The 27,287-nt window shown below is 41.9% G+C and overlaps 2 protein-coding genes across 7 annotated transcripts in view; one reads left to right on the top strand and one right to left on the bottom strand.

Moving 5' to 3' along the window:
* FARS2 (phenylalanyl-tRNA synthetase 2, mitochondrial) overlaps positions 1-15,527 on the bottom strand; it is a 262,657-nt gene extending 247,130 nt beyond the window's left edge. For 2 of the 5 annotated variants that reach the window (XM_065830067.2, XM_065830066.2), the window contains exons 1-3: positions 15,428-15,524; positions 5,712-5,776; positions 5,071-5,156 (exon numbers count right to left, since the gene is read on the bottom strand). The gene's annotated coding sequence lies outside the window, so the exon portion shown is untranslated. Of the gene's footprint in view, positions 1-5,070; positions 5,157-5,711; positions 5,777-15,427 lie in introns of all 5 variants that reach the window. The other 3 variants (XM_071804545.1, XM_071804546.1, XM_065830065.2) reach the window with 3 other exon arrangements.
* Positions 15,528-15,543: 16 nt separating this feature from the next.
* LYRM4 (LYR motif containing 4) overlaps positions 15,544-27,287 on the top strand; it is a 92,925-nt gene continuing 81,181 nt past the window's right edge. For both annotated transcript variants that reach the window (XR_010650845.2, XM_065830068.2), the window contains exon 1: positions 15,544-15,668. Coding sequence is in view for 1 of the 2 variants with exons in the window: in XM_065830068.2 (XP_065686140.1) it covers positions 15,583-15,668 (86 nt within the window). In the remaining variant the exon portion in view is untranslated. The remainder of the gene's footprint in view (positions 15,669-27,287) is intronic.

Below are 27,287 nucleotides of genomic sequence, written 5' to 3'. Positions count from 1 at the left end.
CAGTTTTTTCAACTGGGTCGAGATGTGTATGAAACGGTTCTAAATTCAGCGCTCGACTGAGTACAGACATCACTGCAGGATAACATTGGCTATTATATTTTGAGATACAAAGAGTAAAAACTGAATCCTATAAATTTGGCCAGGCGCTAATATTGCTCTTGAAAAACACTTGAGAGTTTCTTCTGCTTTAAAACACCCTCTTTAATAAGGGCCTCATTATCTCTGAAACATGCAAATGGAAGCTACAAGTTACAAAGAGAAGTAAATACTATTAACTCCGACACTTTTTTTTACGTAACGCAAAAGCCTTTACTGCTTTGGTATGATCCTCTATTACTAAAGCACTTTTCTGTTCACTGAGTGAAAGAGAAATCAATAACTAGCTTTTTTTAATTCTCCACTTATACGCTAGTGATCTAGGTTGTTGTGTCCCCTTACTGTTAACGGAGTTTAGAAGCAGAAGACCCCTTCATCTCTCAAGAACTGTTAATGCAAAATCTTTGGCTAGAACTGCAAATATGTACTATGTAACAGCGAACGAAAATCTGTTTAGAAACTCTGTGTCATCATTTACATTCAATCCCAAATTGCATGTGTTGCAAATAATGATAAAGCAGGAAAGAAAAAATAAAACAAAAGTATAGCAAAAAGCAGCTAGCCTACACAGAGTGTGGTATTGACTGGCATGTTGTGAAAGAGAAAAAAATAAAACAACTCACCACATAAGTTTCTAAATGACACAGTTCATTCCAACCCATTTAACCTACACAAAATGCCGGATGCACAGGAACAGCAGGATTTACAAACAATACAGAAAGCTCTGCCAGCAAGTCTCACACATTCACGGTATTTGTCTCAATACAGTTAGTCTCACAGCAATACAAATCTCAGATGCTAAACCAAAACTGAAGTAAAATTGCACGGCTAAACATTTTCAGTTTGGTTTCCTTTACCCTGGTCTTCTTAGCAAACTTATTTACTATAAATAAATATTTATTTTTTAACTACTCTGATGTTATTTTCTTGATTCCAGCACTAAAATTTATGACAGGTGGATAGATAATGTATTTCTTCAATAATCTCACATGACTTCATCAAGCCTCTGTGCTGCCTAAGCCTTCCAACACATTGCTAGGCTGCAAGATGAAAGACTGACTTTGCTCTTTTAAGAACAAGTGTATTCAAGAAGACTCACAAGAATTGCCTAGCCAACCTCCATTAACAAGCTTAAAAATTTACTCTGTATATTCCACAGTTAGGAACATATAAGGGTTACCAAATGACAGAAAACCCGATGTGCAAATTTACTTACACTACGAAACATTTTCTGTAACTCTAGCCAAACAAATGCATTAACTATGTTTAAAGCCTAAGGGTAAAAAAGTGTAGTCTTTTTCCTTAAAAAAAAAAATGTAACTGCAACAAGTGATACTGAATTATAGACAATTCTGCTGAGAAATATTCATGAGAAATTTTATAATAAAAACCCTCTATTTAAAGTTTTGCCTATTCAAATAAATATAAGTCAAATTTTAAAATGAATTTGCTTAATCCTGTTCTAATTTCCTGATACAATTGTGCTCTGGTTTTGTTAAACTTTACTGCTAGGATTAATTTAATCATTGACACTTCATATGTATTCAGGCACACCTACCTTCTGTATCACAGAATCACAGAATGGTTGGGGTAGGAAGGGACCTCTGGAGATCATCTAGTCCAACTCAGCTGCTAAAGCAGGTTCACCCAGAGCAGATCGCACAGGAATGTGTCCAGGCAGGTCTTGAATGTCTCCAGAGAAAGAGACTCCACACCCCTCTGGGCAGCCTGTTCCAATGCTCTGGCACCCTCAAAGTACAGAAGTTTCTCCTCATATTCAGATGGAACCCTCCTGTGCTTCAGTTTGTGCCCATTGCCCCTCATCCTATCATTGGGCACCACTGAAAGGAGTCTGGTCCCATCCTCTTGACACCCACCCTTGAGATATTTATGAACATTGATGAGATCCCCTCCCAGCTGAACAGACCCAGCTCTCTCAGTCTTTCCTCAAAAGGAAGATGCTCCAGATCCCTTACCGTCTTCACAGCCCACCACTGGACTCTGTCCAGTAACTCTTTGTCCTTCTTAAACTGGGGAGCCCAGAACTGGACACAATATTCCAGATGCAGCCTCACCAGGGCAGAGTAGGTGGGGAGGACAACCTCCTTCGACCTGCTGGTCACACGCTTCCTAATGCACCCCAGGAATTTGATTACGTCTGAACACTACTACCTCTACAGTGTTCAACAGGTGTTGACATCTCTTATGACTTGTTAAAGAAGAACTAGTTCCAAGATATTCTATAGCAAGCAAAGGAAGTATGACGTAAAATATAGGCTTAAATTATGTCTCCATTCAGTCGTGCTACCACAGGATAAAAAAATGTATGAGGGAGTTTCAGAAGAAACAAGACTAATATCACTAATTTCTTTCTTTGTCATTCATACTAGAAAACAGGATATATTTGGGTCCATAGCTCACAGCACCCTAGGATAAGGGCTTCCAAGCAGCTTCATGCCTTATTATCTTTTTTATCTTACCAAGTAACATCTCCTATAAGGTTTACTAATGTTGACATACTTACTCCAGATCAAGCACACCACAAAGCACGAAAGAAGACCCTTGTTTGAAAGGCCTTGAGAAAGCCACATATTTTTATTATGTCAGAGAACCCTTCTGTGGCATCAGATACTTGAAGGTCACACTTCCCTCCAAAGCAAACCTCAGTGAAAGAAAACGTAGACAGAGATGAAGATATGCATCTCAAAATATGGCACACAGAAGAATTTCTCCATCCAGTCTTTATATAACAAAAGCAACATCCCTTCATCTTTTATCTTGAGCCAATATATACAGATTATATCTTGACTATACAAGTTCAGGAAAAAAAAAGAAAACAGTAACATGAAAGAATCAAATCTTTATTATTAATGAAGAATAAGGTGTTATTACAGCTCAAGGTCACATATGACAAAACAATCTTCAGTTAATGCCAAGTCCATTATGTACTGAGAGAATCAAAATTAAAACATAGTAATTGTTCTTATTTTTTTCTTTAAAACCACTTGTAGAATTGCACTTTGCAACATGATGAAAGATCGAATTTCACACAGGCCCAGTAAGCTTTGTCGCTTAGCGTCTGGAATTAGAGCAACCAGGAGACACTGCAGTCAAGTGATCACTAACAGACACCAAGGTCAAATGAACTCCTAATATTAGGTGAGGAAACAGGTTTTGGTAGAACCTGCAATATTTTTTAAATGGTGTTTATAAAAAAAAATTCAAAAGCAACACAGGGAGTCTGATAAAAGAAACTAGAACAAGCATGGTGTTCCCACATACTTAGTCCAAGTCTGTATCTATCCAGCAAAGTTTCTGTTTGTATAATGATTATACTAAAAATATAACCTGCCACAAGAAAACAGTGAAAAAATTGCTGTACCAGAATAAGGTACATTGAGAGTAGAAGGGTGGGGGAATCAGAGGCACAGTCTGTGAAGGGAGGGAGAGGGACAGAAGGGAAAACAGAAAACAAAAAAGCTGAATTATCAAGTGACATCTCACTCTCAGTTTAGAACAACTTCCTTCCATAAAACTTGACAAAGCTAGTGTTCCAACACAAAATGCAAGTAGCTTTTCTAAGTTCAACACACCTATAGATATTTAATTATTTAATTGTCTCTTCAATATCTGATAATTTTACATGTGCAATACTGTATCTGTCCTTTTTAGGACTTCTTCATCCCAGGGGAAGAGCTGGTACAATGCACTATGCAATTTTTTACTGTGAAAGTAATTAGTATAATAAAATAAAAGTTTAAACAAATATTGCAAAAAAACCCCCTATATTTGCAGCCAGACTAAATAAGAAAACAATGAAAAGATTATGCTAATAGCCCCAAAAATAAGAACAATCTCAATTAAGGTCTTGAACACTGTCTTGAAAGTCAAACCAATTTTGAAATCACACACATAAAAATCTTAAAAGAAGCACGATTATATCTCTGTGAGGATCCTGATAATTTGCTCTGTTTATCTGTTATTCTCCATTTTATATGTAGCATATATGCTTCACCAGGAATCATTTCCAAGAGAGGCAAAAGTTAAACAGCTATGAAAATCACTAATCTAGCACAAAACTGATCCTAGGCTACAAAGAATACCTGAAAAAGCAAATCACAGAAATTCTAGAACAGGCAGATTCTTAATTCAGAACTCCAGACAGATGAATGTCAAACTATTTCTTCCCCTATTTCTCTTTTCTGCCTTTCTCTAGACTGTTAAACCCATCCCTCCAGGAAAGCTGGCAGCTCCATTTCATACGTCTGCATCCTAAATCCACCTAAATCCACCCTCATCCTCAGTTTCAGCTAAGGCACAAAACTTCCTGAAAAGGCAAAAACACACATTGCCTTTAGCTTATTCTGCCACAGGGACAGGAACAAAAAGAAACTGGAAGGTTAAAGGTGGGATTTGTAAGGCCGTAACTATTGCCTCTCTAAAGAGCTCACTGAGTTCACCCCCCATTCAGCAGAGCATCCTACACTGGATTGTAACTCACATCAATTATAAGTGGTTGGCAAAGTAAGCAGAACCCAATTCTGCCAACCTGTTCTCACAGTGAGAACTAAGTAACTTATTGCTTAGGTAGTTGGCTAGATTTCAAAAGGGATTATACTCAAAGATATGGACATACTCCAATATAAAGATGACAGAATTTGTCCTTTAGAAGATTATCATCTTCCATCTATCTACCTATTATTATTATTATCTACCTGTTTTTAGATCTCAAGTCTCATAATTTTCTTTGTATTAGGACTAAGGAAATGTATCAATTCTATACGGAAAGCAAAGACAGATAGTTATCATACCTAGTTAGCACACCTGTCTTTGATGGTTGGTAAAGATGAAGAAAGACTTTTTTACTATTAATTAAAACGTAGAAGGACTGAAAACTTTTTACTACCTAAAAAGGCTGGCAGTGCTGGTGTCAAAGATGGACTCAGAAAACTAAATTTATTTGTAATTACTTACCCACAAGCAGAGATATCTTTCCTCAGATCCGTTTCCTTTGCCCGTTAGCTTCCGTCAGTACTTTGTTTCTTCTCTTCAGGGACTGACTGAAAGACAAATTTTGGCACAGTCACCCTAGATAAAAAAAAAACTGAAACAAAAATAAAAAGAAAGTTCTGTCTAGAATTGTGAAGGCATGTAAGGAAATATTGACAATACATCTTATTTTACAAACGCATCAGAAGCAGGATATATTTAGAAACGTGTTCCTAATGCACTATCATGAATGCTGGCCACAGCTCTGGGGACATGAACCTGGTAGTGACATAAGATGAAAGGTCAAAAATGTCAAGGATCATTCAAAATTAAGTTATCTTAACTCTACCATTACTACAATTCATTAACATGGGTATATTGTTTTCCTCATTTAAATGAAAACATTGCTCCATCATTTCCTTTCCTCTCCAGAAGTATTCTCTTTAGATTTCTTTGCTTGAGCTTCATGTTTAAACTGTTAGGTTTTTTTCTGGACCAAAAGTCCGAGCTACCAGAACAAAAAGTCATCATATAAAGCATCATATAAAATGAAAATGCATTAAATGTGGGAAATCATATTTCCCCTCCCCCTATCACACAGTCAGAAAACTAAACAGTCTACTTACAATCCACTTACTCCTTGCTGCTTTACACATCCATTGCAAACCGCTTTTGTTTAACGCTTTTTTCCCTAAAAATAAAAAAAAATAAAATCAGTGTCTTACATATGTCCCATTCTCAGAGATCATACCTTTCCCCAATAACACCCTTTCAATAGATTATACAAGAACTTTCCACTTTTATTTTACCTTGGATAACGTTTCCTTACATTAGCTCCACTCAACCTTATAGCAATATGACAATTCTACCCTCACTAATACTTTGCTCAAGGAATTGCTTCCAGGAAATGATCGCACAAGAAGTATTTATAAGAAAATGCTTAGTCAAGTGGATTTTCAGGGAAGGACTTAAGCAATAGCCCCTGACTTTAGTGGAGCCAGCCTCTCATATTGTCTGACAAGGGGCCCCACGCTCACAATGCAGGGAGTAGAAGGACCAAGATGCACTCAAGCAGCAGGTTGTCTTTGATTTCCCACACCTGGGACATGGGAATAGGTAACCAGAAAAAAACCCCACAGCACTGTGTTGGCTGTGCACGAATCCCCAGCACCGCAGCACGGGATGAACAGTGTGACCTTGACCACCACAACACGACTGTATGCATGCCTTTATACATATTCACATACACATTCATATATAACAAAAATAGACTCAAGAAAGAACTTTGCTCTAGTAAGACATCTTGGATGCAATAACGATCTTCAACTAAAAAGGCTGGCAGCACCATTTGTAACCAACCTGGCAAACCGGAAATCACAAGTCAGAAAAGATACAGGGGTGGCTGCAAAGAGATTCTCAGTTGGTCTTAGACAAAATATCAATTCTTGTTTTACAGTTAGGTTTGCTTCCTAAGCTAAAAAATTCAATATTCACTAAAAAGAGAAGGCAAAAAAAATCAAAATAGCTAAATAGGTCTGTCTGGATTACAGCCACTGAGAAATACGATTATAGCATAAATCATGAAGGATGGAGAGGAATTACACAGCGTGACTCTAAGGTGCATAAATGAAAGAGTAGGATGAACTAGGGCATAGGCTGAGTATCAGAAAACATTTCTTAACAGCAAGATACAATATAAAGTACAGTATTTTTCCCACAGAAAGGGAAGCTATTGAAGATTAAATTAGTTAAAACACTGGAAAGCGCAGCAAAGATAGCATTTCCAAATTGATGTGGTCATGGTTGAGAACACTTAATAAAGCCTGTCCTTCCCACTTCTCATGATTATGTTTTTCAGTAACATTCAGCAAAAAACAGACAGCGAAAATACATTCATTTCTTGTTGGGTTCTTTTATTGAAAAATATCTTGGATTTCATCAGCATTAAGATCAAAAGTGTCATCCACATTTAATGCAACTACACCACACTGAACTATTTAAGCATTATTCATAATTTTAATGCCCTGTTACTTATTTTCTTGCCTGTTGCTGTGACACACAATTATCCTTCTAATTCAGGACTTTCATAGCACATTGATTTCTGATGTTTCAAAGTGCTTTACCAACATATATCCAGTATCAACATCTTTCAAAATCAATATGGTATATATCAACATTGCATGTCATTGATCCAGAAGTTATCCCACAATTGCTGACCTGTCCAGGTGCTTAACAGGATATATTATTAGCAGGCAACAAGATGCCCACGAAATCCTCTGGTGCTGCACATGGCCACAAGGAAATCAGAAAATTAAAACTGAGGCCAACAAGGAAAACAAAATTCAGTGTTTCTTTCAGTTTGATACCTGCAGCATGAGAGATCATGAACCAGCAAATATTTAGGGGCAGAGATAATCCCTTACATGACCGAGTATCACAACAAAAAACAAACTATTCTTTGGGGTTTTTTGTTTTCCCCCACCCATTATTACTATTCTTATAGTCTTACTTTAAACAATAAACATTCTGTAACTCAGTTCAGAAAGAGGTGGGGTAACTCACAGAAAGTGACTGAGAGGAAAGTTTTGTCCCAGTTTTTCCTTCCTTTTGAAGTCTTGGGTAAAATTTTCCAAAATGCACAAATAATTGAGGAGTATGGCTGAATTTGACACATGGAAGTTTCTCCTCCTGATATAAAATGTTCTTTTCTATAGGGCAAACAAAGAAATATATTTTATTTTTTAAGGAAGAGTTATTGAAGGCCTCCTTTTGATACTGTGGAAAACTTACTATAGGGAATGGCTAAATTATCATTTGCTACATTTGTGACAAATTCCAAAATTCTTGTGATTTATAGCCCCTACTTTAAAGGCCCTACTCTACACTGGCTACAGTCTCACTGTGTGACACTGTCCATCAAAAACTAAGAGCAGGGAAGAAGAGAGAGAAACTGCACCACAGCAGCAGGGAAAAGTCAGCATGTTTTCAAAAACTGAAAAACAATAATTAAAAGAGATTATAATATCATGACAATTAATTATCATTCTGACCCCCAAAGAAAAATAACAAACATGAACAGCAGTGTACCAGGAAAGCACATGCTCACTTAAGTGTTGAGTGCCATGTCATAAAGCTGAAATAGCATACCACAAGGAACAATTCCACAACAAACTACAAACATCCAGTATGTGCCAGAGAAGAAAACAGCTGTTTCCTTCCACAGCAGTCCACTGTCTCTGCAGGTATTTCATCCAAATTCCTCCTCTTTTTTTTTGAGCTGCTACATACTTAAAATGTTAGTAACTATTACAATAGCAATACTGTTATATCATTCTCAAAGTGCTTATTTATCCCAAAAGATGCAGAACAGCACAGGCCACCTTCCTTCCTCAGATCAAATACCAAAAGCAAAGACTTCTGTACAAACAAACACCCATTGACCCCAGTCAACAATGATTACATGTATCACTGCAAGTAAGAAAAACATTCTCATTGTCATAGTTTAGCCCCAGCCCCCTCCAGCCGGTGTGCTGTTCACTCACCCCTCCCTGCCCCTGGTGAGATGAGGAGGATGATGTTGTCAACGTACTGGAGGAGCTTAGCTCTGCTCCAGTGCAGTCTGGATCAGCCAATGGCAAATGGAGGAGCTGTGCTTCCACCCCTGGGGCAGTCGATTCCAGGTGTACTGGACACCCTTCCAGGTGAAAGCAAACTGTGGCCTGCACTCTGCTGCCAAAGGAATAGAGAAAAATGCATTGGCAATGTCAGTTGTGGCATCCCACTTCTCTGCTTTTGACTCCAGTTCATACTGCAGCTCTAGCATGTCCAGCACAGCAGCACTTTGTGACTTTGTTCAGGCCGCAATAGCATACTGTTGGTCTCCACTCTCCACTGGGCTTCCCCGCTGGCCGTAACGGACTGATAAAGCATGAGTGAGTCTTACTGACCACTCCTTGGCTCTCCAGTTGACAAATCAACTTAAGGACGGGAACCAGAGAGTCTCGGTTAGTGCAATATTGCTGCCAGTGCACCGTCGTGGCAGCAATTGGCACCTGCTGGTCTTTTACCCTCAGCAATCCTACAACAGAAGGGTCCTCCAAGAGTCCAGGCAATGCAGACAGCTGTTTAATGTCCTCTGTCTCCACAGGTGCTACACCAAAAGCCAACCAGTACCCTTTTGGGTCCTTAAACTACCCTTTTCTGAGGCAGTTTACACCAAGGATGCATGGAGCATCTGGGCCAGTCACAGTGGGGTGCTTTTGCCAGTCCTTTCCAGTCAGACTCAATTCACTGTCTAATAGAATCAACTGTTGGGATCCCACAATGACTCCAGAAATGCTGATGGGTTCTGCCCCTTCATAGCCTGATGGAATTAGAGTATATCGGGCCCCAATGTCCACTAGAGCCTTGCACTCTTGTGGGCCTGATGTTCCAGGCCATCAAATTCACTCAGTCCAATAAACCCAGTTACCCCTCTGCTTCAGCTGGCTGGAGGCAGGGCTCCTCTAGTCCTGGTCACAGTATTCATTGCTTCCTTTTTGTAAGAATGAATCAAAAGCCCCTTCAAGAGGATCAGAGGCAAGACCAGCTCTTCTATTCTGTCTGGGGAACTGCCCGCTGGAAACTGGAGCAGCATTTTTCCTGTCAGAATTCTCTCTTGTGGCTGTCTTTCCTCGCAACTCATGTACCCGTGCCTCTAGGACTGAGGCAAGTTTCCCATACCATCTCCTCATGTCTCCTCTATGGTCATGCAGGAAAAACCACAGGATGCTCCGTTTTGTATACCCTTTATCTTCTCTCTCTTGATCAGCCAGACACTCATTCTGAATAGCTGAGACCCTAGGCCATACAGGTGGGAAGGCGTGCTTGTCTTTGAAACGCTGGAACTCTCAGGATAATTTTTCAGCCAACACGTCTGGCAGTTTCTTCACAGACAAAACACAGGCCTGCAAGGAAAAGCATAGACTTTCCTTGTATCACCGGAGCAGGACATCCAATTCATCCACCTTTTGTTTCTTGTCTTCTTTCTAGGACATTACTGACAATGACCTGGCACAAGACAATGGTGCACTCCACAGGAACTTCCACCACATGGGTTGTGCGCATTGGATCTCATTGGGATCTGCGGGTAAATCCTCATTATTGGTGTCACTTTAAAGTACCTCCAGCACAGCTAACTCCCTCAAGTACTAGATACCTTTCTCCATGGTGGTCCACTTGCCTGGGTGACAGGTAACATCTTCCCTGAACGGGTACCTTTCCCTCACACCTGACAGAAGTCACCTCCAGAGGCTGAGGATTTGTGTCATTTTCCCAATTGCCTTGTCGATGTCCTTTTTCCTAGACAGGGATCCCAGTTGCTTGGTTTCCCTACCCTCTAATTCCAGGCTACCAGCCCAGCTATCCCAGCATCAGAGCAGCCAAGCAACAATGTGCTTGCTATCCCAGTTGCTGAAATCCTTTCCCATATCCCACAGTTCACCTGAGGACAGAGATCTGCTGATCATCTCTGCTTCTGCCTCTTCCTGTTCTCATGATGGGGCTGGGTCATCATCTTCCCTCACTATGCAAACTGATTTGTGTATTTCTTTTTCTGTGGAGGGGCAACTAATACAGACATGGGTTGGTTCTCTGTTTCAGATGCAGCACCTGCTGCCTGGGTCTGGGTGGCCACAGTGCTTGTTGCTAGGGTCTGAGCAGCTGCAGCATTTGGGACAAGGATGAGAAGAGCTGCAGCTCCTGTCGGTTTGTTTACCCCCTCTTCGTCCTGGGGGCACTACGTAATGTTGAGCAGCATTTGACAGATACTGGCCAGGGCCCAGCATGGTGCAGTAAGTTGTGTTTCCTTGGGGTGGCCAGAGCATTTTCCTCTTAAATATTCTATCACCTCGTTGGAGTCCCACAGTTGTTCATGAGTGAAACTCTAAACCACTGGAGGCAAGAAATTCTCTAGAAACCTGTCCATGTTTTCCCACATGCCATTCCACCCATGACCATCCAACCTCAGGGCAAATCCATGGGTGATATTCTTAACACATTCTTCTGTAACCCTGTATATGACCTGAGACGCATTCAGGAGACATACCAACAAGAGCTTGCTAGCTTGAATATTCTAAGGGTGCTCAAAAAGCTCAAAAACTGTTGTACCTAAACTGGAGGAGAAGAGGGAGGTGAAAAAGCAGGGGAAAATTCCCATCCCTTCATCTTCCCCATAGACTGGGTGTGATTACTAATCAATTCTGAGAGATGGTATCCAAGGTATGAAAAAAACTACAATATTGTATAAAAAATACCAGAGATGTGCGAGATATGAAATCACGATCTCATAAGTTCATATTATACAGGACAGCAATATGATAAACCTAATCCTTTTCCCAGATATAATAAACAGCACCACAGGGAGCACATAGGACATGTAGGAATTCATATAAAATAGCCACATGAACAAAGAAACATCGTAACCACTTAATTAATATAGTAAATACATATTTTAACACACTCTGGTCAGCTCTGTCATTACACCAACCTTTCGTTTCTCCTGGTTGGCTCACCAAAAAGGACTGTTGTAGTTTAGCCCCAGCCTCTCCCCAGCCAGCAGGTAAAGCCACATGCCACTCACTCATCCCTCCCTTGTCCCCAGTGGGATGGGGAGAAGAACCAGAAAAAAAAAGCAAAACTTGTGGGTTAGGGTAAGAACAGTTCAAGGGAACAGCAAAGAAAAACAAACAGTAAGAACAACAAATAATGAAAGAACCTACAAAGCAATGGACACACAGCGCAATCCCACCACCTGGCAGTCCCACCATAGCAGCCCACACCCCTCCGAAGCAGCACATGGCACAGCCCACGCCAAACTCTCCCACCACCCAGGTCGCAGCTCACACCAAAACCACCCCCCGACCCTGAACCACAGCTTGCACCCAAAATACAATAGTACCAAAATGCATGGTCCAGAGAAAACCCAGAGCATGCCCAAGGCCCCTGCTCACAGAGAGCAAGAGAAAGAGTGCTTGCCCTCTGCCCAGCCCCTTTGTAACTGAGCACGACCTTATCTGATATCACCCGCTCTGGCTGGTTCTGGGTCTGTTCTAACAGTGAAGAAATTAACCCTATCTTGGCTGACCCAGCACACCATTAAAATGTAATAATGAAACAGCACTGAATTTTAAACCAGAGAAGCTGGGGGTGGGGAGGGGATGGAAATCATCTGCCCGTGTCTTGATTGGTCCTGGCTTGGTGTCTGGATTAAATTCAGGTGTGGATTCCCCCTATGGAATGAGGAGGTAGTTAATGAAGTCATCATTACTGCTTCGTGCTACATAGTGTCCAGTGTCACGGGACACAAGAGTGGTCATTTGAGCTGTGCCTGTCCTTCAAATTCTCCGTAGGCTTACAGTGGTGCGCGTACACAGGCGGCCAGCAGAAACACAGGTACTGCAGTCACAGTAGAATGACAGGACTTCAGAGACCACAATCCATTGCTTCTAATAAAATGTAAAAATAAAATACATGAGAAAATAATTAACTTTTTCAGTCAACAGCACCAATCCAACTGCACAAATATTGGAAGTTTCTGCTAAAAACTGTTCTTTCGTTCTTGAGCGAAATAAAGGTTAAGCCAGGAAAGGGAGACAGGAGAAAAGACTTCTTTCCTTTGGTATGTTTAGTTCGCATTTGATAGTACATTGCACATTAATGTTTATTATAAACATATGAGGTTTTCATGTATCTTTAATAGAAAAACTTGTGTATCTAAAAGAAATAATTAGAAAAAAAAAATCACAAAAAATGTCAGGGAGATTCAGGAACAGGATTAGCACCTGAGGCTATTTCAAAATCATTTATAATTACTTTACAAATATTAAATCAACACTATTCTTGTAAACAAAATTTGCTATATGAGTTTTGCTTTCTTCCCAATTACTCTCTCAGTTTTTAGAGCTGAAGGCTGTAGCATCAAAACTTTGCTTCTCACAATAACAAAGAGGGTCATTGTAAAATTAGATGGAATAACTGCCATACGTCTACAGAACGATTTCCCGCAACTTTGCTGAACTCTCAAAGCTAGGTTTTGCTCTGTACATGATTGAACCGCATCTCTTAGGCTGTCTGAAGACCACCATCCAAAGGGCAGGGTTGCCACTGCTGCTTTGAAGGCAGATGATAAATCCTCAAACACAAAGCAAGAGCTCTGTTTAACATGCATTTAGCACTTCAGCTACCAACAGCTGCAAAGGTTGGGGACACCAGCACCTCAGACAGACTCCACTTCTGGCACAGCAATCTGTGTCAACAATGCATCTTGGGCTATAAGGAGAATATGGCTGGTCCCACAGGCAACTAAAAAGCACCCTTGCTTTTTATTTTCCTGTTCAGGTTTCCTGAATGCCAAAAGCTAACCCCAAACACATTGTTTTGCAACTTACAAGGGAAGGCCTCAAACACATGATGTTTATCACAGTGCCTCAGTTGGTTGCATTTTTCTACAAAAATGCAACAGTTCCTCTGTTGTATCTGTAGCTTTGGTTTTGATAAAGAGAATATCCAAGAAATTTACTATCTATGGAAAAACTCAGTTTCTAGAACCCTAAAAGAGCTGCTAAAATATAGCATACTTGCAAAGATAAATTTGAGATAACTCCATGCATGTCTATATAATTTAGACACAGAAGCAAAGAACTATTTTAGTTCCATGTAATAAACTGTGACTTGCATCAGATGTATAACTGACACAAATAATAATACTCAAACTGTATCTACAATAAAATAAGAGTTCAATTAGCAGCAGTAATTGAAGCACTTTTGCCAGAGACATGGAGAATGTTTATGAACATCTACTATATACAGAACATACTGTGGAGAAAGTAGGAATCATGTAATGATTATAAATAAACTATATTCTTGACACTATTTAAAAATCAGTATTAAATACAGGTAGGGCATCATACCCGTAAGTTACAAAGTCAAGTTTATCCTGGAGTAACAAAAATTTCAGCAGAAGAGAATGCTAGGTGCTGTTTCCAGCAACAAAATTATCAAGTATAAATGATAAAAGAAGTGCTAAAGCAGAAAAAGTGCCCCAGCCTCACAGCAGCAAAGAATAAAACCCAAGATTTAGCAAATCTTCAGGCAGAACCTACTTTTTAAATGGTTCTGGCAGCCTGCTGTTCTGTGGGCTGTACAATACATGGGCACTGTGTACATCAATTCCTGCCTGAGTACCACCCTCTTCAAGGCCAGTTTCAAGGCCAGTGTGTTAAATTGACCTAAAGTTCAACACAGTCATTCACTTTCTGAAAACTTGCACAAATGGGGAACCTTAGAACAGGGCAGTAATAAAACCAGTGCAGTCATTTCACAGGACTGTGGGAAAAGCAAGAAAAATGGTAAATTGAGATTTCCCACTGAAAATAAAGACAGGCAAGAAATCCTTGGTAACATCCTTCAGATTCTCTGACTGCTTAACTTAAACAGTACCTGAACTATAACTACACAGGTTCATAGAATAATAGAATGTCCTGTGTTGGAAAAGACCCACAAGGATCATGGAGTCCAACTCCTGTCCCTGCATAGTTCACACCATGTGTCTGAGGGCGTTGTCCAGTCTCTTCTTGAACACTGTCAGGCTTGGGGCCGTGACACCTCCCTGGGGAGCCTGTTCCAGTGCTCCACCACCCTCTGGGGGAAGAACCTTTTCCTCATGTCCAACCTAAACTTCCCCTGGCACAGCTTCCTGACATTCCCTCAGATTAAGTTAGTTTAAATCACAGAATTCAATTTTGGATCCTGAGAACACAACAACTCACACACCACTGTAGCACACCAGGCCCTGGTGTGTGAACACAGGTGAATATTCACTGCAAACTTACACAGCGATTTCCGTGCAATTCCCGAACACCCATCACCTGTTGCTCCGTTCCAGGCCCTGCATCAATCCCACCTTCCCCTATAACACACCAGCACAAGTACAAGCGCACACAACCGCACTGCTGTCACCGACCAGTTTATTCGAACACTGGTTTTCCCTTCCCCACCGCTTGGGCCTTCCCTACTCCCCCCGCTCAGCCAGCGCTCGGGCTGTTCGCTGCCGCATCGACCGAGGCCGGCAGGAGCCCTCGTGGGGAAGCGGCGGCAGCGCTTCAGGACAGGCCCGAGGCTTAAGCAGTAACACCGCAGCGGAGCCACCACACCTGTGGCGCCGGCCAGGGCCGACCCGGCCCGAGCCCTCCGCACGGAAAAGCTCCCACCGCCCTCGGGGCTGCCTGAGCTGGCGAAGAGCCCTCAGGCCGCGGCCTCGCCCTGTGCCCGGGCCGACCCGCCGCCTCACCGAGCCGCCACTCACCGCCAAGCCGTGTGCTCCCGCTACCGCCGCCGCGGCTGCCTCCGCCCCTGCCTGCCTGCCCGCCGCGGAGGCGGCTCCGGCGGCTGGCGCGGCCCCGGGAGCAGCGGGCGGGGAAAGGGGCCTTGCTGTGGGTGGACCCGCCTGGTGCCGGCAACATGGCAGCGTCCAGCCGAGCCCAGGTGCTCCGGCTGTACCGGGCCCTGCTGCGGGAGAGCCAGCGTTTCAGCAGCTACAACTACAGGTGCGAGCCCGGCCCGGGCGGGGACGCGCTCTGAGGCGGGCAGCGGCACCGGCCTCGCTTCTCCCCGCGAAGGCGTGGGGGTGACGGGGGCGGTGGGGATGGGGGAATGCCGGCGTTTTTTTGTGCTCGGCAGGGGCCGCCTGAGGAGCTCGTGTTTGGCAGGTACGGGGGAGCTGTGACCTGGGAGGAGCCCGGTGGGGAGCGGGCGGCTGCCCAGGCCGAGCCGTGCCCTGGGGGCGGGAGTGAGAGCGGCAGCGGGCCCGGCCTGGGGCGCAGGGGAGCGTCAGCCACCGGTCCCTGTGCTTGGCCTGGGCTGCCTCAAAAGCACGAGGTTACAGGCTCTCCGTGTGGTAGGAAGGGACAGGACAGAGACTGACCCAGCCTGAAGAAGCTCGTGTCTGGTCTGGGTACTGCCCTTCTGCTGGCGGGGAGAGCCGGGGCCAGCCGTGCTTGTGCCGCGGCAGGTTGGCTTCCCTGTCAAACCCTGGCACGGTGTGCTGTGCCCAAGGTTGGGGTGCTGTGTGCGATGAGGGAGCAGGGTTCACTTTTCCCGCCACACAGGATGTCACGCTGTGCGGCTGCCTGCCTTCTCTGGCTGTTGGCGAAAGACACGCACCACTTTTTTGGCAAAGGGTATGCCTGCAAACGTGCTACAGGCATAGGCCTGGTCTCCTTTAGCTATCTGCTGTGTTCACAGGGGGTGCTTCCCACCAGCTCTGGCAAAATTGTATTACCCACTGGTAGTTTATTCACTTTACCACTTAGTTGGATCCCAGGCAGAGACACGTGAGCTACTTTTGCTGTGAATCATCTCCAGCCCGGCAAGAATTGGGAACAGAAGCCTTTGAACTTGCATAACCATGGTGAGCTCTGCACTCTTCAAGGCATAAGTATTCTTTAAACCTCATGTGCGAGGGAGCGCCCTGAGAAGAAAGGCTATGAGGCTGAAACTGAGCTGGAGCTAATAAACCCTCATTGCTAACTCCATGCAGCAGTATGTCTGTGCTTCGTGTTCCCCTCCTCTCTCTTCAGTTCCCCTTCTATCGAGGCTTCCCTCTGCTCTTTGCTGTCCTGAGTATCCCAGCTTGCCATCATTCTAGCTAACAAAAAAAGGATTGTGTGTAATGGACACGGCTTAAGGCCTGTGAGATGTGCAGTTGGTGAACGGTTGCACCCATCTGGGCCACGGCATGTTTTCGGCAATGGTTTTGTGCTGGAAGGTGATCAGTGAGGAAGCTGAAGCTGTGGGAGGAAGCAAGCCAGCACCACCTCACAGTGGTAGCAACAGCCTCACAAACCACATGTGGACGTCTCTCTACCCAGCCCCTTGCTGATGTAGTACAGGGGACATGGGAAATGGTTGTCATCTCTATAAACCATACCTAGAGCCCATGCCCCCCAGAAATGAAGCATGGACCTGGCCATATGGAAGTTTTGGCATGCAGCTCAAAGGCAAGACTAACTATCACACAATAGTAGGTGCACCAATGAGTTTTCTGCTTAACAGAGTGTATAACACTTTTCATTCATTTTCTTTTAGTGTCTTTATACTGGCAAATTTCAAAGGATAGAAATCATAAGATATGTATTTACCTTGGATATCTGATTTTTTGACACCATACCTTAAAGGAAAGATCTCAGCTTTTGATGGGCCTGTCCTTAGATACCATAAAATCAGGAACTATATAAAATCTTGTGGAGTATAGACATTTGTGAGCGCTAAGAGCCATAGCAGTTTCTAGCAAAAAGCGATCAGCAGATATTATATATACAGATCCGCTGCCACCACAACAACAATTCTGCCTTGGTGTTTAGGCCGCACCCATAGCTAAAATGGACACCCCGCTGGCTTCTTCTGTGCCAAGATAAGCAGTCCTGCTGTGTCCTCAGGGCAGCTGTAATGCGATATGCTAATAGCCTGGATTAAACCCAGTGATTTTGTAAAGAACCAACTTGTAGCAAAGTAGAAAGTATTAAAGATTAATCTTATTGATTTGGATTTCAGAGAATTTCAGAATATTTTATTTTTGCAAACAATGCATATTTGTAAGTGTATGTCTGCAGTGTGATCGGTTTGTTATTGTCTCCTTAACTGCTTGCTGTGCTTTTTCTCTTAAATGTGTACATACAGATTGTGATGGAAAATTCAATATTTTTGTTTTGTGACTTACCTAGTAAATATATTCTATATGTCGTCTGGTAGTACCAAATTTTCTTTTATCATCCTAAAGAACTTTTAGTGCCCTGACTGTGAAGAATAATGTTCATGTCTTAAAGTAAGTTAGGTCACCACTGACAGTCTTCAGAATAACAACACACAGGAGCATCTCCAGAGTCTTGCAATAAACTTATGGCATATCTGGAGGCCCAGATGTGTAGACCAGCTTTTAACAGCAGGGAGGGAGAATTTAGTAGACTATAAGTAATTTAATGTCTGCCCTTCTGCCCTATTACCCGTGCAAACAGTCTGAGGAAGGAAGAGTGATTTGTACTGGAGGAAAATATGCAAAGAGGGAAGATGTTAGATTTCGAGTCCGAAAAGGTGGTTCTTAATAAGCATACTGTTTTCTTCTGTTTGGTTGACAAACGGTGGATCCTCTGACAGTTTATAATGTGCCAGATTACAGTCTCAACTAAATTGATTTAAGAGATAATTTCTAAATAGAGTTTCATTTGTGATCTAAGTAAAGGCCCGGTGTCTCTTTTTGATACAGAAAACAAAAGCATTTATAAACTTGTGAAAGCTGTTAAAACACATCTGGTTGCAAATTAGAGTAATCTGAACTTTAGAGTTTCTTGTTTGTTTAACATGATTGAAGCTCAGTGGTCAAAATGTAGAGGAATCTAGTGGAAGAAGGTTTTCTCTGGAAGGGAGGTGCAGAACTAGAGCAGATCTTCCTGAGAGATTTTTTTACATCTGCATTTTTGAAGGTTTTCATGACACATTTAACCGAACAGCAACATGACTGACTTGACCTTGATGAGGGTAGTCTTATTTCAAGTGGGAGGTCAGCTTGGATAAGCTCCAGAGATTCTAGCTAACCAACATTACTATGATTTTCTGATCCCCAGCCTCCCTTGGCCTATAAAGATACTAACACTGGCTAAAAGTTCAGCGAGACATCATCTGACATGCTTCCATCTGATGTCTTTCCTAATTCTTTGATTTCTTGTAGTTAAGAGCAATGTCATAAACTTTCAGTCTTTCTGTTGGAATCTTTCTGCAAATAATTTCCTTATTTTTTTTAAGGTATTTCTTGATTTATTGTATATTTATTTCAGTTATCCATTATGTTCTGTCTTAACTGGTGCATGTTGCATTTTTATTTATAGATATATTTTTCTTGTCTATGTAAATGGCATTTTAATGGAATTTGATTTTTCTATTAGAATGTGCAACATTATTTGATTAATTAATAAAACTGCCCAGAATATAGAAGAATCAAGGAAGCAAATTTGTCAAAAGAGGTTTTCCATTGGAAACACATTAATTGAATGCATGAAGTTTCATCTGAGGCATGTCCTTCAAGATTTTAGAACCAGTAAATCTGATTTTTGCAAATCTCTGCTAACCTAAGAACAAAACTCAGCAAAATAAGTTATACTATTTTTTTTCAGTGCCACCTGTTTTCCTGCTTTAAACAACATAGTTGTTGATCTGATTTCAGGGAGACATAGAACAACCCAGGTTGCAGAGGACCTCCAAAGATCATCTGGTCCAACCTTTCATGGGAAAGGGAGCCTAGATGAGATTATCAAGCACCCTCTCTAGTCGCATCTTGAAAACCTCCAGTGACTGGGAATCTACCATGTCTTGGGGAGGTTATTCCGGTGATTGATTGATCTCACTGTAAAATAAATGTATTTCATGTGTCCAGATGAAACTTCTCCCAGTGCAACTCGTACCCGTTGCCCCTTGTCCTCCTCATGTGGCTCCTTGTGAAGAGAGAGCCTCTGTCTTCTTTGTAGCTACCCTTTCAGTCCTGGAATGCTGTGATGAGGTCCCTCCTGAGACTCCTCCAGGTAGAAGAGACCCAACTCCTTTAGTCTTTCCTCATAGGGCACGTTCTCCAGCCCTTAGAATATCTTTGTTGCTCTCCTTTGAACCTCCCCAGTCTGTCCACATCTTTCTTGAATCATGGAGACCAGAACTGGTAACAGCACTTCAGGTGCAGCCTGACAAGCACTGAGCAGAGTGGGATGATCACATCTCTGTTCGTAATGCTCTTGCAGATGCAGCCCAGGATCCAACTTCGTTGCTGCATCAAGGCTCTTCTGACCTCTGCTCAGCTGGTTGCCCAGCAGGACCCCCAGGTCTCTTTTAGCAAGGTGGCTTCCCAAACATGTAGATCCCAGCCTGCGGTGGGCTCCTTGTTTATGTCCTCCCAGGTGCATGGCCCTGCACTTGTCTTTGTTAAACTTCATGCAGATTTTGATGTAGTCTTTCTCTGAAAGATTTTAGCAACATGTAGAAAAATCTTCACTTTAAAAATCTCAAGGGGCTTATGATAAATGTGGCTTGTTTTGAATGGAAGTTTAGGAAGTAAAAATTCAGGGATTCCACTATACAGGGCAAAGCATGTTCTTAAGGTATGTTTTAGCATTAAAGCTGTTCTTCTGAACAAAAAAAGTCTGTGATTCCTTTAGTTTTGCACTGAGCTTAATATGTGAATTTCATGTAAAAGTTTGGCGAGACGGAGTTTTAACATTTGAACTTACGTTTCTGCAGTTTGAGGTCTTTGGCATGCATGAAAACCGAGTAAAGAACAATGACACTCATTGAAATAAAATGCTTACTTATTTTTTTTCTTTGTGGCAGTGAGTCACTGCTCCCATAAGTCCAGATGGATCTGAAAAAAAAGAAAAGTCTCCTGTTCATAGTCAGTGTCATTAAATTTGGCATGGATGGCCAGGTATTCTGTATGTGTAGAGATGGTGACTCTTACAGGTACACATAAAAAATGAGCAGATCTGTGTTAAAGAAAATATTTCAGCTGATGGTCATTGTTCTGTATGCAAGATTTAGTCTGCTTTTTGCAAATTGGGAAATGGAAAAAGGAACTATGTCAGATACCAACTGCTGTTATGTAAAGATTGATCTTAACACAAAAATAAACAAAAAGCCATCCTTCACAGAATCACAGAATCAACTGTGTTGGAAAAGACCTCAGAGATCATCAAGTCCAACCCTTGGTCCAACTCCAGTCCATTTACTAGATCATGGCACTAAGTGCCATGTCCAATCTCAGTTTAAAAACCTCCAGGGATGGTGAGTCCACCACCTCCCTGGGCAGGCCCTTCCAATGCCTGACCACTCTCTCTGTAAAGAATTTCTTTCTAATATCCAGCCGCAATTTCCCCTGGCAGAGCTTAAGCCCATGCCCCCTTGTCCTATTGCTAACTGCCTGGGAGAAGAGACCAATCCCCACCTGGCTATAACTTCCCTTCAGGTAGTTACAGAGAGTGATGCGGTCACCGCTAAGCCTTCTCTTCTCCAGACTAAACAACCCCAGCTCCCTCCGCCTCTCCCCATAGGTCTTGTGTTCAAGTCCCTTCACCAGTCTTGTTGCTCTTCTCTGGACCTGCTCCAGCACTTCAGTATCTTTCCTGAACTGAGGGGCCCAGAACTGAACACAATACTCCAGGTGTGGCCTCACCAATGCAGAGTACAGGGGAAGGATCACTTCCCTTGTCCTGCTGACCATGTGATTTTTGATACAGGACAGGATACCATTGGCCTTCTTGGCCATGTGGGCACACTGTTGGCGCATGTTGAGCTTCCTGTCAATTAGTACCCCCAGGTCCCTTTCTGCCTGACTGCTCTCCAGCCACTCTGTGCCCAGCCTGTACTGCTGCAGGGGGTTGTTGTGGCCAAAGTGCAGGACCCAGCCATTGGAATCGGCCCATTTTTCCAGTCTATCCAGATCCCTCTGCAGAGCCCTCCTGCCTTCCAGCAGGTCGATGCTCCCGCCCAACTTGGTGTCATCAGCAAATTTGCTGATGATGATCTCAATCCGTTCATCTAAATCATCAATAAAGATGTTAAACAGGACTGGACCCAACACTGACCTCTGGGGGACACCACTAGTGACTGGCCGCCAGCTAGATGCAGCCCCATTCACCAGCACTCTAGGCCTGACCCTCCGGCTAGTTCTTAACCCAGCAGAGAGTGCATTTGTCCAAGCCATGGACTACCAGCCCAATATTTGGACAAGGAGTCTGGTTTGGGATTTTAGCATTTCTCCTTGTTTCTACTGCTGTTCCACTAATACCAGTCTTTTCCATTTTGAGACTTCTTCCTAACTGCTACCCAAATTAAAGCCTTACACAAATGTGCAATGATAAACTTTTTAGGCTAAGGTAAAGAACTGGGACATAGCAGAATATTGGCATACACTTTGTTATTTTAATGTTTCTGCATGCTTAATGGCAAGATTCTTAGATACTGCGCTCTGGAGAAAGATGTGAAACTGCTATAGGATACTCTTCAAACACAAATTTAACACTAGATATTAAACAAAAAAACCCCACACAACAATTGTTCATATTTTCATTTCCCACATGGACTTCCTTAGGAAGCAACATGAAGAATCATCTAATGTCTGCATTAAATCCTGCTTCAGCTTTCTGCCTTCTTAGTTTTTATCTGTTTTCCAGATGCTTATGTTTTTCTTACAAGCTGATTTTATTGCTGTCTGTAGTGTCAGAGTTGCTTGAGAACGAGTGCAACCTTTATTTTCTTCTTCTGTGGCAGCTGGGCACAGGTGCTGTCTCTAGCCCCTTAATACCTTGTGTCATTTGGAATGAAATGGACTTTGTGCATGCATGCACAATCCGTGTATTGTGGTTATTTCTTGACTCTGTTCTTACAAAAAGGACCTGGAATCTTTCCTACCTTTTGCAACTTAATTCAATATATAGGACTTTAGTGGGTTCTCTTCCAGCATACCTGATGTAGAAACTTGTATGAGAGATTATATGAGGTAAAATAATTGTCCCTAGAGTAAATTTTGTGTTTTCCACTTAATAGACTAACTTCTCATGTTGTTTTGCATGTCAGTCTAGCCTATAGGCCATTCCTTCGTGAAACAGGGCTACTGAGAGCTGATGACGTAGGTCCACTTGGCAGGCTGCAAGGGCTTTCTGCTCATGGGCTGTGCGATGAGGGGGTTGTGCTCCTAGATTTCAGGAAAGGCTTCTTCTGACCAGGACATATGAGCCCGTGCAGAGGATGGGAGCTGCTCAGAAGGTGGCTTCTCCTGCTGCTGCAACAGTGGGAATGAGGATATCCAGAAGTACGCTCTCAAGGGCAGAGAGGCCCTGCAGAGGGATCTGGACAAATTGGAGAACTGGGCAATTGCCAACTGCATGAAGTTCAACAAGGGCAAGTGCCGGATTTTGCACCTGGGACATGGCAACCCTGGCTGTACATACAGAATGGGGATGAGATGCTGGAAAGCAGCTCTGCAGAGAGGGATCTGGGGGTTCTGGTTGATAGCAAGTTGAACATGAGCCAACAGTGTGCCCTGGCAGACAAGAGGGCAACCATGTCCTGGGTGCATCAAGCACAGCATTGCCAGCCGAGCAGGGAGGTGATTGTCCCGCTCTGCTCTGCACTGGTGCGGCCTCACCTGGAGCACAGTGTGCTGTTCTGGGCAACACAGGATAAAAAAGACATATTAAGTTACTGGAGAGTGTCCAGAAGAGGGTACGAAGTTGGTGAAGAGTTTGGAGGGGAAGCCGTATGAGGAGTGGCTGAAGTCACTGGGTTTGTTCAGCTTGGAGAAGAGGAGACTGAGGGGAGACCTCATGGGGCTACAGCTTCCTCACAAGGGGAGCAGGAGGGGCTGGTGCTGATCTCTTTAGTGATCAACAGCAGAACTCGAGGGAATGGCAGGAAGCTGTGCCAGGGAAGGTTTAGACTGGACATGAGGAAAAGGTTCTTCCCCCAGAGGATGGTGGAACACCCTCTTATATTACGCAAAAGTGTAATTACGCACCCTTATATTATGCAAAAGCGTAATATAAGACCCTGCCTTGTTTTCAGGGAAACACAATACACAGTACATAGTACTGTGTTCTGTCCAACATAGTAGTTTATAGCTGAGATAAGAAACAGGAAAAAATAAAATTGTCATTCCTGTCCAGCAGAGCTGACTTCTTTGTAGGAGTAGTGTGACTGATCTGCAGCTTTACAATTTCCATTTTTCCCTTGGCTGTGTAAAGAAAGTGGATAACTTGTTTTTTCTTCTCTCTTTGTAATTGTTGGCTGTGTTCCTAGCAGTAGTAAACTTGAGGAGTTTTGGAGTTAATTTTCCACATGACGAGTACATGGCTAACTCTGTAGCCTACTCGAAAAGTATGAAGAAGTCTGGGCTAGAAGCAGTAGTGAAGTTCCTGAGCACAGGGTGCAGGGTGGTTTCCATGTGATGCTGTTGCAGACACTCGAAACCAAATGGAAATAATTTTGCCAAATGTTTTGATTCTTTTGATATTAACATTTCCCAACTGAAAATCATTCCATGAAAGTTCTATTGATCATGTTTATTAGGAGTTGCTTTCTTGGATTAAATGTACAATGGTGATTGTCATTTTCCAAATACATTCACTTTACCCTTATAATATTATACTGTTCCTAAACAGTAAAGGATATTTACACATAGATTTTGACGTAATTTTAATGACTTTTTTTTTTTTTTTTGACTGAGGAAAGTTTTCAATACTAAGAATTTTAGTGCTAGAGTTAGGTTATGGTTGGACTCGACGATGCTAAGGGTCTCTTCCAGCCAAAATGATTCTATGATTCTAAGTTGGAGGGAGCATTTGGAGTGTATGCGTGGCATACAGGGTTCTGGAAAAATTGAAATTTTTTAGTTGCAAGACAAATGAGTGGGGGCTTCATCAAAGGACTGATCAATGGACTTTGTTACTTTAATAAAGACACTCAAATTTAGTAAATCTGATGTGGTTGTTATCCAAGACATTATTCGAGTTCTTTGCATAGCACAGTAGAACACAGACATTTTTCTTTCTACATAAGGTTTAATTACCAGTAGAATTTGTTTGAGAACTAATGAGAGTAATAGAAAAATTACTGCCTCTGGCAGATTCCTGCCAATAGACATACGCATATGATTTGTGGTAAGTGAAGAACACTTTGTAATGTAACAGTAGTTTATAAGTATTTAGATGCTGTCCTTTCCTTCTCTTGGATGTGGTGTTAACGTTTAGTTCCTCACTATATCCATCCGTATGCTGCCCGTGATGAAAATATGCTGACCTCATAACATCAAGACTTATTCAAGACACTGTAGACACTGTAAACAAAGGCTGTTATTTCAAGTATTCTTTAGAAGGTCAGCATTGGATTTTTAAAAAAACAAAGTTATTTTGAAAACAAACAAACAAAAACTGCAGTGGATCAGGCAATGTTCAGAACTGCTCGCTACAGCAACAAATAGCAAGAATGCTGCTGGAACTACCTCTTTGATAGAGGTTTTTTGGTACTACTGACCAAGAAAGTACAGTCCTAGATTGTACATGTTTCTCTGCTCTTCCAAGAAAAATAGGCATGAAAAGAAAACTTTCTCGGTTATTTTCTTGCTTGTGTGAATACTTGGCCCAGCTGTTCTGTGGCTGCTTTGCACAGAACTTGGTACAGAGGGTGTCCTCAGGGAGGAATGTTTTCTGGGATTCTTCTTGATATTGTAGTTATTTCTCAAGAATTAAGATTCCACAAGTCATTCAGACAATATTCTGGCTGAGATGGCATTACGGAAAATGCCATTTTTTCCTTTACTTTTTTTATACTTTTTTTTCTATTCCTTTTCACCTGATCTCTGATTTCTTGGGATGCGACTCGCAACTGAACATTTAATACAGTAATAGTGAAATAATTCAGTTGTGTGCAGAATGTGTATGAAATAAAATCTTTAAGCTATTTTTCAGGAAAATTTGAAGGTCCTGTGCTGTGAATGGCTGAGTGCCAGGCTTGGCTGCTACTCAGGGACTAGACTTTTCTTCAGCATCATGTTTATTACAAAGTCTTGGGAAAAGATGCTGCTTAGATATGTTTTTCTAACTTTAAAAATGAATAGCAATTGGTTAAATCACATTGAAGTCTTCTAAAGAAAACAAGCCTATGCACAAAGTAAATACATGTGTGTGTGTGTGCGTGTATGAATGTATTTGTATATTAAGAGATTAGGAATTTACTTCTGCTCCATCCCAGTAATCCTTTTTCAAAAATCCCTATTCAAAGCAGCTGTGAAGGCATTTTGGAAGGTAGAGGAAGTATAATAGGTGTGTTAGTCTCATTACGAATGAATCTCTATTGAAGTGCAGTGCTTTTTTCTTTTTCCTTGAACTCAGTAACATTTAGATCAAAAGTTGTTTAACTTAAATTTAGAAAATACTGATATATCAGTTGGCATAGTTAACTGTATTTTTTATGTTCTTTGCAAGAAACTAGTATTTAAATAACTACAGCTTCATGAACATTTTACACCAAATCAGCATGAGATTCTGAATATGGCAGCAGTCAGATTTTCCACAAACTATGTTGCCAGGTCTTGTTGGTCTTTCTGAGTCTGCTTGTTTGGTGTATCCTGGTCTGGAACCATTAAAGACCTGTTTCAAAATCATTAGCTTATATAAAAACAAGATTGTCTTATTTTAGCTGCAGAGAAAATATATGTTAAAAATCTAAAAAAAAAAAAAAGTAAAAGCTTTCCCTGAAACTATAACCGTTTCTAATATATTGGCAATAATAACTAATCCATTATGGTATTGAAACTTATTTAATTGAACTTAGTTCTGTGACTTGAAGTGCCTATGAGAATAATTTATCATGGCCTGTGAGGTCAGGCTTTACAGAGTTGTCTCCATCTTTCTCTTGCACAGTGTGTGATTTTTGCAAACTAGTATTTGATTCCAGAATACATGGTATTTTTGTTTAGTAGTATTTATTTACTGGCATTATTTGTTTCTCCAACAAACATACAGATTATCACAATGCTCAGTTGCAGTCACAGGCAGATGTAAACATCTGTTCATCATTTGCATAAGCAGAAGAAACGTGGTTTCCTCAGGGCCTTTATCTTGTGGGTAGACACTGTTGATGGTTACATGTTCAGTGAATGTTGAACAGTTTTCTGCAGATGATGTTAGAACAGCAGTGAAAGAGTTAAATGTAGTGGGGTGGGCAGGGGAAGTTCAAAAGCCATAATCTGTTTGCATTGTTAATCACAGTTAAGAACAGGGGAATTGAGAGTGGAAGGGACAAGGCGCAAGCCATCACATTTCATCAAGTTTTGGATTGAATCACTAATGGAATTCTTTGTGAAACAGTAATTCACTCATTCCTCAAAATGTGCTTCCTCTTGTAATCGATGTTTTTATTTATTTAAATAACATCTGACTGCTTCCTTCTGGGGAAAATGTTTTAAAGTCAATTCAGCTCAAATAAAGTGCTTGGGACATTGTAGAAGCCGCAGTACATCCTAGAAGTTTATAGCTTGAATTATGTTCTGGATGTCAAATAAAACCATGTTGTGTTGCCATGAAACTAACCTGCTAGTAAGTCCCAGTTTTTCCAGTGCAGTAAATTTGCAAATAGGT

Source organism: Patagioenas fasciata, chromosome 2, assembly GCF_037038585.1.
Source record: "Patagioenas fasciata isolate bPatFas1 chromosome 2, bPatFas1.hap1, whole genome shotgun sequence".
In the NCBI taxonomy this organism is placed as follows: Eukaryota; Metazoa; Chordata; class Aves; order Columbiformes; family Columbidae; genus Patagioenas; species Patagioenas fasciata.
The sequence above is the reverse complement of the archived record's forward strand: the minus strand, read 5'-3'. Positions and strand labels throughout refer to the sequence as shown.